At 37.8% G+C, this 11,520-nt stretch overlaps 1 protein-coding gene across 1 annotated transcript; it reads left to right on the forward strand.

The window, feature by feature from the left end:
- Window positions 1–742: 742 nt before the first annotated feature.
- On the forward strand, window positions 743–11,208 carry LOC119780151 (tumor necrosis factor receptor superfamily member 13B). Its single transcript, XM_038280062.1, has 5 exons — window positions 743–775; window positions 7,899–8,034; window positions 8,818–8,934; window positions 10,149–10,448; window positions 10,522–11,208. Exons 2-5 carry the CDS (start codon window positions 7,917–7,919, stop codon window positions 10,770–10,772), a joined length of 786 nt encoding a protein of 261 aa, XP_038135990.1. The 5' UTR covers window positions 743–775; window positions 7,899–7,916; the 3' UTR covers window positions 10,773–11,208.
- The last annotated feature ends 312 nt before the right edge of the window (window positions 11,209–11,520 follow it).

Consider the following 11,520-nt stretch of genomic DNA (forward strand, 5'->3'; position numbering starts at 1 on the left):
GTATTCACCCTGATGGTGGCAGTCTGTATTATGATACGTAACGCGGTCGGGCTTAGAGATTTTAGCTCCTCCCCCTAGAACATTATGGAAAGAACAATAAAGGTTTTTTGACAGGATGGCTCTGAATGTGATATATTTTGTTTTGTTTTTTATATGCAATGAAAACACAACATTGAACTATTTGAACATTCAACATTAAGCTAAATTTCAATTTTTTTTTTCAATTAATGAAATGCTTTGATTGTTTGTTTGGAGATGATGATAAACGATTTGAACATTTACTGAATTATAATCACATCCTGTTTTTGTCCAAAGCTTTGAATCATTGAATCTTTAGATTTCCTAATAAACTTTCTGTCTTAACCTTAATCTATCTTAACCCTTTTTTCACAGCCAAACTGTATCGTTACCTATTTTTGTCAAGTTTAAACTCATAAAATTAGTTGTCCTTTGTATTTGAATGGCTAATCTTTAAATCTTTAAACTTACTTTCAGGCAGATCTGATTTCTTTATTATTTAAAATGTGGCAAAAAGTTAAAACAGATGGTTTCAGGTGCTTGCGTCTAATAATATGCAGACTTTATAGTGGCCTGGCCACAATGTTTGAGTATTTCGGGGTGTGTTTGTGGGTGGGGGGGCTCCAAACACACCAGGGGGAAGTCCCAGACCAAATATGGCCATATCCAAATTAGCATCTATGATGAAAAAGAGGACTGAATTTCACGCAGCTAATCTGAAACACAGATTCTCCAATTCGCCTCTTGGTCTCATAAGGTAAGAGATCTCTCTGCACATTATAGCAGAAATAGAAAAAGAAGGAAACAATATTAGCATGTAAAAATTTCCGGTGTGTACTGAGCTGGATGCTATTATAGAAAGTTTGGATTGATAAGTTATTGTTTCATTCGTAGCTAAATTAATGAAAAGAACAGAAAGAAAGACAGAAAGAAGAGCTAAGAAACACATGAAGAGGTTCTAATTACATACTACAAAAACAGGATTAGGAGATTTTAGAGTTATAGAATTTATTTAATATATCTCTTTGCAGTTTGGATATTAATACCCATCAAAATATCGTATAAAGTAATAACAGCTTGGTTCTTGGTAAATCAGAAAAAAAGACGCAGGCTGCTGGTTGCTGGGGTGTGACCGATGTACTCAAGAATAAATCAGGCCTGCAGCTCGGAGTTTTAAGGCAGGGGAGGGTGCACCAGATCAGTGAGCTTTTAACACTCCGCTGCTCCAGTGCTCACTGGAGCAGAGAAAAATGTGTTCAGTAACAAGATGGAAGCCCTAAAGGGACTTTAGCTCTGACCAGGCTGGGATGATCATAAAGAAGCTTTTTTCATGGTGTAGGAAATCACTTTGACTACTGCCATGTTTGTTTTTAAAGCTTCACAAAGGTCCAGAGGATAAGGCAGCGCCTATAACTGCCCTTCGAATCTCAGTGGTAGGTAGGAAAATAGAAAATGACATCTTCACTGCATGTGTAGAAAGTGAGCACTGTAGACACTATTGCTGTGCACTTTCAGTGGCTGATGGTGATGAAGTTAGTATCTGATTGCATGAAAATTATTGAAAGGTTAATATTAAAAGTCTCAATTTTAAAAGAGTTTGCCATAAGAAAATGGCTGCATATGAAATATTTACACTGGTCAAACCTTAAATGGAACAATTTTGTGCTGAAAGGACATTTTTAACGATTTGATGCCTGTTGTTGCTAATAAGCAACAAACCTCTTGTATTAAACTGCAAAAAATGTAAATCTAAGTAAAACAATTTTTCTTTTAAAAAAGAGCATTTTTTTCTTTAATTGAGCAAGTAGGTGAGACACTTTGCCATTGGAACAAGACAATGTACATTTAAAATAAAAAAAAAGCACTGCAGTCTCTTATTTCAAGTGCACAATATCTAATTATCTTATTTTAAGGGTAAAAATGCTAATTCCACTGGCAGATCATATTGTTTTCCTACTCATATTAAGGGTAAATACACTTATTTTAAGACATTTTTACTCATTTTCATAACATTTTGCAGTGTAGGCAAACAGCCGCCATAGCGTTTTTGCGTCTCCCCAGTGCTGGTCACAGTGTATGTTATTATGTAGTTATAACTACTGTTACAAAATACACTTCACTTTCATTTCTAATTATTTAGTAACATTAACCATTTTAATTTGGCATCTCATTGAAGGGGAAAAACGTGCACAAAATCTCTTTTTATATGTACATGTATATCAATTCAGGCTTCTAGGGGTTAAGATATTATTTGTGATGTTAACATTTTTTCTTCTATTTGTTAAAACACCACAAAACGTGTTCGATCATCTTTTGGCATTAGAACCACTTTATATTGAGAAAAAGAGTACCTAAATTAAAACTGTAGCTTTAATAAAGATACAACACATGATCTATAAATGCTTAGTAGAAATGTGAAAACAGGAATGTTAGATTTCATAAGAAACATTGTCCTGTGAGCTTGTTTTTCAAGGGGTGGTTGAAAGATGGTCTTATCCACAGTTCCATTCATGCTATAATCAAAACTTCTGCCACAGCAGTTTAACACTTTTACACATAATCAGAACTCCTCAACATTCTTATATTAGCCCAAATTTCTGACCATAAAGGTTTTTATTTTAGTTTTTCAGTCAACCTTTTTTTTCCCCAGAAGGTTCCATGTAATTAAATTCTCTGTAAAATGGAGACGTAATCAACAAGGCAAGAGGTAGAAACTAAAGATTTGACAAGACAACCTGAAACTTTGGATACAAATAACAACTTTATTATCTTAGCTTTCTACAATAAGAACCGACTTTATGTCAAAAAGTTGAGACTTAGCCATTATAGCCATTCAAATGGCTATAATGGCTAAAATAATACCAGTGACTTGGAAAACAGGAGGACTTAAAAACATGGAGGTCCAAATACAGGTTCTCAAGGGCAATTAATAACAACTAATAAAGACTTCTGGATACATATCATCTTCAAAGGAAAAAAAAGGGGGTGAAAGTCACATTGTATGCCTGTGGTTGGACTGACCAAGACACATTTGCCCAGGCACATAAAAAATCTGAAATCTGAAAAACTCACAGGGAGAGAAAAGACAATTAGGAGAAATTGATTGATATAATTACTCGGTCTTTGGCGCTCAGACCTCGGGAGGAAACATAGCGCTGGATTTTGATAGATGCATGAACAGGAGTAAAGAACGGGGCTGTTTCTCCCCCCCTGGCCTGAAACTGGTGGTGGAGTGGAGATAGATGAAGCTGGTCAGTCTGTAGACTGCTGGTTAGCCAGACGGTATGCTGAGCTTTATGGGGAGATCCAGTGGATTGCGTGAGCTAATACTAGAGCTTCACTCAGGAAGATGGAAGTCCAGTTTGGATAACACAGGTTGAGAGAACCTGTCCATGATGAGCAAGCATGGAGCGACAGTGGAGAGGAAAAATTCCCCCTTTGGAAGAAACCTCTGGCAGAACCAGGCTCAACATGGCGGTCTTCTGCCAGACCGTTAAGATGAAACAGGGAACGCAATAGGAGTCCGGGAGGAATGACACTCTGATGAAGCTTTAGCTACGATGGTGGAGGAGGGGCTGGAGGAAAAGCTGATTGGTTGTTTCATAGTGGGATGAAGGCGAGTAATCAGTTTCTTCAGCTGAACTTCCACATAAGCTCCATACAGGAACACTTTGGCTGTAGATGATCAAATCATTTGATGCCATCCCAGCTATGATTATGATCTGACCTAAAGCCAGACCCACTTTCATTAATGATATCAACTAAACATTGAATAGTTGTTCCAGATTGTAGAAAATTTTTGTAACTGTTAACAATCTCCTTGAAAATTGGCAGCTGTATATTTTAACCCAAATGACTGGTCAGCATTTACTTTACTTGGTTGGTTTTCTGCCTCCAGTCATAATTTTAAGGATAGTCTCTAGATCCAGTCTGGATGAGGCTTTGTTGAGAACATCCTGATAGCACAACATGAGTCAAGCATAGTTATGATGTCTGATTGTTATTGTTGGCCTGTTGAAACTCGTATTTGAGCCAAATTTACCTCCATTTTACCCAAATTACTAACCCAATATTAAAGTAATGTTTATAAAAACAGAAACGACTGAAGAATCATCAAGGTTCATAGAAAATGCTGGAAAATCATTATCACTGTGATGTGTTTAACAACAAGTAGGACTAAGAGGATGCTGGTCATGAGATATTCGTCTAGTTAAAATTTAAAAAGCTTTAACTTCCAATGAGCTTAGATTCCCTTTGCAAATGAGATATTGATCTTAGTGGGTTTTTTTTTATGTTGTTAAACAAAAGAAATGACTGAAATTAAATTAAATAAAAACTGTAAAGACCAAGCATGGTGATCATGCACTGGATCTATTCTACTGCAATGGGTTGCAATAATAGTGCAAAACAGCTACTGGCAAGTTATTTGAACTTGCTTAAAATCAACATCTTGAAATGTGAATAAAGCAGGCAAATGATCTTAAGATTCAAATGATCCCGTGTTTCCTGGACGAGGCCGCCTTTTATTGTTGCTTTCTGTATCTCTGCTCTGTCTCCTTAAACCCCAGTCGACCTCAGCAGATGGCCGCTCACACTGAGTCTGGTTCTGCTGGAGGTTTCTTCCTGTTCAAATTGAGTTTTTCCTCTCCACTGTCACTACAAGCATGCTTGGTGTGAGGGATTGCCTTTGAGTCAATTAGTCGATGCAATCAACTGGTTTTCCTTAGACAGAAAACTTTGAATCAATTTGACTGTATGATCTGGTGAACTGTAAAGTGCCTTAAGATGACATGTTGTGAAATGGCGCTATATAAATAAACTGAATTGAATTGAAAATTAAACACTCATAAAATCTAGTTTGGAAGGAATAAACATGCCTAATATTAAACACTTAGAATCTCACCCATTTCAAATCATCTCTCTTTAAAGCATAGGTCTCCCTCCCAGGCATAGTCAAGTTATATGACATTTTTAAATCTACATGCCAGCTGCTTACTCCAGTGAAATACAAAGTTTTTTTTCTGGAGGATTACCATGCTTACTACTCTATTTTTTGTGTTTTGCTTGTCTTTTTTTTATTTTCGCTGAATTTGTTAGTAAATAAGGCCGTTGGAGAATATATCTATAACAACGGATGTATGATATTCAACTATTTCTGAGGCTAAGCAAATTTGCGCTCACCAGTGAAGTTGTTAAAAGTAATAAAAGAAAGTTAGAAATCCATTGTGAACTAAATAAAAAAGAGGAATAATACTTGGATGGGATTAGAATACATTATGAAGACCGGTGGTAACTGAAGCAGAGCTAAAGCTCCAGAGGAATTCAAGTGTCGCCACACAGTTGATGAATGTGGGGGCAAATATCCTCATTAGATGTGATACTAGTGATAGTGATGATGACTATATTCATTTAATTTCAATATTTCCTACCTTAATTCCGTGTCCCACTTTGCATTTGTTTAAAACAAGAATTTTCTTTTTCCTTGATGTTGTGATAAAAGGCTCTGGGGAGGATTCACCTGAACTTAGACTTGCTGTAGATCGGTTTATTTAATTAATATCGGTTGGTTATCAACAAAACACCAGGCTATTGCTTTAACATGGGGCATTTCTCATCCATCCATCCATCAATCCATCCATCCATTTTGGGTCACCAGGGGTGCTGGTGCCTATATCCAGCTGTCTACGGGCAAGTGGCAGGGTACACCCTGGACAGGTTGCCAGTCCACTGCAGAGCAACACAGAGGCAACCTAAGGAGAGTGTAGGGAAGCCAATTAACCTAACAGTCATGTTTTTGGACCGTGGGAGGAAGCCAGAGTACCTGGTGAGAACCCACACATGCACAGGGAGAACATGCAAACTCCATGCAGAAAGACCCCAGAACCTTCTTGCTGCAAGGCAGCAGTGCTACCCACTGCCCCACTGAGCAGCCCCCAGTAGCTTTCCATTCAATCGTTTTTTTTCTCAGTCAGGCTAAATTTGATCACTTTTATCTGTTGTCCCCAACTGGCTTTCTGTTAGTTTTGCAGCAATGCTAGCAGTAGGGTTGTCACGATACTAAACTTTTCAACTCGATACCGATACTAAGGAAAATATTCGATACTCGATACCATTTTCAATACCACAGGGATAAAAACAAAGACTCCAAAATTCAACAGAAATATTTTCATTAAAAATAAAATACAATAAATAAATAAATACAATAAACCATAAGAACAATATTTTGAGGTTGTATGCTGTGCACAAAATTAAGCAAGCTTGATAAAAAACTTACAAAATTAAAATTAAGTGTTCCTTACTTGGCTATGCTTTGCACACATAACAATGACCCTAGCCAAACCGGCTAAGAAACAAAAATAATTCTCAGCAGCTGCACCTGTTACAAAAAAAGTGTGAAACTGAAAAGTGCGGAGAATTATTCAATCACACAGTGTTCAGAAAGTGCATTTTCCTCTATTCTGCACTTTAGATGAATGACTGTTTAGGTGCCACTAGTGGTGGCACAGTATAGATACGTTTGAAAATTAGTATTGTATCCGGATGCAACGTTTCAGTATCGATACTTTTTTGAGTATCGATACTTTTGACAACCCTAGCTAGCAGATGGCGTACACGTCTGTTTATGTCTGCTCACAGGGCCCAGGGCTGGAATTCTGTTTAGAATTAAAAGGGATGATTAAAAACACTATAGGAGTGTTGCTTGGTGTTATTTACCTTATTTTAACATGATCAGATGGTTTTTGGTCTGTTTTGACAGACATTTAACGTTACTATACCCCTTCAAAGTATACTTACCAGTTTTAATTAGAGTGACTAAATATAAAGCCAGAATTATGCTGGCATCTTGTTGATGGCATTGGATTACATTGGTTTACATATGGTTACATGGTTACATATATATGGTTTTATGTGGCTTACTAAAAGATCAATAGTTTCCTTATTTAGTTATTTTATTTTTCAACTTTATTTATACCTATGGCATTAGATGGAACTGAGAAAAAATGTCTATGAAATGCCTCTCACCTCTTACCAAGTCACATACGACACATCCTTATAAAAGTCTAAAGGCAATCCTTAAAAGTGATGAAGACTAAAAGATGGTTCATTAAATGGAGAGAGCTACCAAGAATATGAATATAAATCAGGAAATCTATTAAAAACCTATTTATTTGGACCAGGGTTTAGAAACAACAAATAACAGCCCCTCAAAAAGTCCCTTTTTTTAACTGCACTTGTAAGACAGAACTTCTTGAAATGTTTGCCAAGATAGAGGTGTTTACCTAAAAGCTTCCTTTTAAAAGTATTTATACCACCTGGAATTACTTTTTTTTTTTCATATTCAAAACAAAAATATCAATGATCCAAGCATTTTACAAAAACTTTATGTAGCAATAACTTTAAACTTCAGATCACTTTGAAGGCACCATTCTGAGTGACACATGGCGGTGGCAGCATCATGCTCTGGGAGTTCTGTGCTAACAGGAAGAGGGCAAACCTCTGCGGCATTGATTAGTGGCCAAGAGACACTTTCTTTAGAAGATGTTGTAAAATTCACCTTAATGGTTGGCTGCCCTGTCTTCACTTTATCTGAATATTTGTTGAATATAATTATATTATTATGCTGCTGTGTTTATCAAATGTGGTCAAAGTGAAGGTTTGATTTATCATGAGATTATATTACAGAAATAAAAGAAGAATAATGTGAATACTGGTATCAAATCTATAGGGCAGTTGGAGACTCAAAAATCAAATCCCATGTCGTATAAGAGAACTAATCCGTTACTGAAGACAGTTATATTTAAAAGTTTGTGAATTTTAAAATTGCTTGCATTTCTTACAAGCATGTCTGCTGTTCCTGTCTCTGTTTGTGCATTTGTTAGGGTGAGGCTTTTTAGGGGATGATGGTTCGAAGATGCAAAGAAGATGAGCATCTTGATGGCCTAACCAGATCCTGTCAGCCTTGCCGCCTGCAGTGTCAGAAGCCGCTTGGAGTCAGTAAATGTGATGTTTACTGCAGTGAGTCCACACGCACACACATACAGCCCATACAGGTGTCTCTGTCCTTACAAGGACTTTGAGTTCACTTTCATTCATTTCAAAGGCATAGCCACTACCCAAACCTGAACAGATACCTTCTAATAATGACCTGTTTTGGTTGGGTAAAAACTTCTTAAGTGATAGCATAGAGAAATTTTTTTTTTATCTTAACAAGGACTTTGCATTAACTTGTTTTCATTTCTTGAGGAAATTAAATATCTTAGGTATGTCATGCATGATCGAAACTGATGATGGAGTTACAGCTCGTTGGGGGGTGTGACTGAACTCAGTCAAACTCAGTGGGAGGATCTCTTTAAATATAAATGTATTTCTGCATGGGATTTATTTTTGGACTTAAATGAACATATAAATGTGCTCGGTTCTTTTGCTGTTTTAGCTTTTTGTTTAGAGTTGGTGATCAGATGGGGGTAAACATTCATCCAGCTCTCTTTTCTTTTCTTTTCTTTTCTAGCCTCTAATGGGGTTTCCTTCAGGATTCAGCCCTTTTTATCCACTTGAGACACAGACAGTTCCAGTAATGTAGTGGATTTAATCGTTTTAGATTGATCAGAATAATTTCCTGACATTTTGAAAATATAGTTTTGCCTCTACTGTATAGATATCCACTACTTTGTTTTGGTTTACCACATAAAATCCATGGGAAATACAATACTGATGGTTTTTAATATCACTAGATTTAAAATCTAAGGGATACTAATATGTTTGAAATTCTCTCACGCTTCATTTTTTTCTTTCATTAAGAGGCTGCACTCTGTACGGCTAAGCCTGGTCACTACTACGACCGACTGGTCAGGAGATGTATAAAGTGTGCAGAGATCTGTGGTAAACATCCAGCTGAGTGCAACCCACACTGTCCCAGTAAGTACAACGCTGTGAATGGTAAAGAAAGTAATAAAATAAAATTTAAAAAGCCAGGCTTCCAGTTTAAGCTCTGCAGACAAGGATTGCAGGAAGCTCAGTGGAAAAGATTTAAAGCAAAGGAAACAGCTGTGAACTTTAGTCAAATTCAATTCAGTTTATTTATATAGCATCAATTCACAACACATGTCATCTCAAGGCACTTTAGAGTTCAACCAGATCATACAGTCAAATTGATTCAGTTTTCTATCTAAGAAAAACCAGTTGATTGCATTGACTCATTGACTCAAATACAATCCCTTACACTAAGCATGCTTGTAGCGACAGTGGAGAGGAAAAACTCCCTTTTAACAGGAAGAAAGCTCCAGCAGAACCAGACTCAGTGTGAGCGGCCATCTGCTGAGGCCGACTGGGGTTCAAGGAGACAGAAGCAGAGATACAAAAAGCAGCTGTAAAAGGCGGCCCCGTCCAGGAAACACACAGCCAGGCAGACGAGCTCTGAGGCAGCACCAATGTCAGAGGATGAAGAGAGCATATCCAGTTTGTCACAGTCAGAGAAACAGAACTACACTGGAAAACAGGCCAACATCTATAAACAAAGGTGTTGATGGCAGCAGCACAGCTGATATTTCTCTCCAGGATGGAGTCACAACCAAACAGGAACAGGCAAAGCTACTATGAGAAAAAGCAGAGAGAGCAGAACGCTAGAGATTGAACTAACAGATTCTGCAGAGTGGTAGAACAGAGACAGAATGAAGCAGAATGATGAAATGGGGAGCCCTATGTCCTCCAGAAGTCTAAGCCTATAGCAGCATAACTATAGAGATGCTCAGGATAATCTGTGCCACTCTAACTATAAGCTTTATCAAAATGGAAAGTTTTAATCCTAGCCTTAAAAGTAGACAGGGTGTCTGCCTCACGGACTAAAACTGGTAGTTGGTTCAACAGGAGAGGAGCCTGATAACTAAAAGATCTGCCTCCCATTCTACTTTTAGAAATTCTAGGAACCACTAGTAAACCTGCAGATTGAGAGCGAAGTGCTCTGTTAGGAACATAAGGAACAATCAGATCTCTGATATCAGATGGAGCTTGGCCATTTAATGCTCTATATGTGCTTTAAAAACTAACTATAAGTTTAAAAAATCAGGCAATAGCAAACTTTAAAGACTAAACTAAGAGGCATCTTAAAATCTTCCTTCTGTTTCCTCTTTCAGCTCCGTCACTTCCTGTGCCGACCAAAGGGCTTCACTTTAACGTTAATGAACACGGTGTAAGCAACAGCCGACCTGTGGGACTGCTGCAGCACACCACCCTGCTGTACTCACTCCTGGCTGTGTGCACAGTGCTGATACTTTCCAGTCTGTGTCTTGCCTTGGTTGTGTTTCTGAGGAGAGGAAAGGCCAAAAAGAAAAACTCCAATCACATGAGTACCAGAGACCAAATTCAGGAGTATGCTGTTCAGCCAGGACAGGAGTCTGCTTTCCCAGGACGTCAGGCTGGGAGAAGCCCCAACGGTCAGTGTCAGAAAAACCAGCAGGCCTTATCAGTGCAGTTACCTTTGCTGGAATATCATTTCTGTTCTTCTAGATTTTCAACCAAGCTCAAATCATCTCATCTACCGTGAGCCATCAGAGGACTCCTACCCAACAGAGACCTGTGTGTGCGTACACTGCTTCCCTGATCTGAGGGGTCTTGGCCAGGACAACAACGGGCTGCAGAAAGCACCACACGCCTACCACCAGGGCATCCTTCACAAAGCCCACATCCAAAACAGGGGCTCCCTGTGGCCCAAGGGAAGCCAGTGCAACTCAGCTCTGCAGAAGGCAGCAGTGGGATGAAGTCTGTCTGCTAAACTAAATGAGGAGGAATTCAGTCTTGGATGGCAGAGTTAGCCAATAAAAAACAAAGTTCCCTGATAAAGGAACGTTTTTTTTTTAATATAAAATGCAGAACTTTGAGTTTAGCTGTAATATTTTAAAGCAAAGAAGTAGCTGCTTTGCAGCAGACATATAAAACAAACTTCAGTTTTACCTCAAAAGAACTGATTCTGACATTTTGGTTGAGTAATTTCTCTATGACGATACTTAAATTCATGAGAGCAGGTTTGCATAGGGACCATAGGGACAAGTCCCTACCAAAACTTTTGACGGACCTACCTGTCCCTACCGACAATTAGATGTGAATACCATGTTTATAATTTACAATACAGCGTTGTTACAGCAGTAGAGGAGTTCTGGAATGGAGAATATTGACAGACGAAAACATGTTTTATCTAAAATGGAAAATGTTTATTTTTATTTTTTTTACAATTTTGGTATAATTCTTGCTCTAAGTTGGTCGCTCTGTGATCAAGCGATCATTAAATTTGTTGACATTATTTCAATAATTGATTAATCCAATGAATTGTTTCAGCCATAAATAAAATACATGAAATGGGTTAAACAGAGTAACTACAGCCTAGATATAGAGCTTGTAGAGCGAAGTTAATATATTAAATGCTCAGTGTCAGTTCCTCTTCTATTTCCAGTGCTCATGTAAATGCAATACATTTATTTTGCATCCCTTGAATATATTATTTTGTTTTGT

This window comes from Cyprinodon tularosa, unplaced genomic scaffold, assembly GCF_016077235.1.
Source record: "Cyprinodon tularosa strain WSP-4 unplaced genomic scaffold, ASM1607723v1 ctg156, whole genome shotgun sequence".
In the NCBI taxonomy this organism is placed as follows: domain Eukaryota; kingdom Metazoa; phylum Chordata; class Actinopteri; order Cyprinodontiformes; family Cyprinodontidae; genus Cyprinodon; species Cyprinodon tularosa.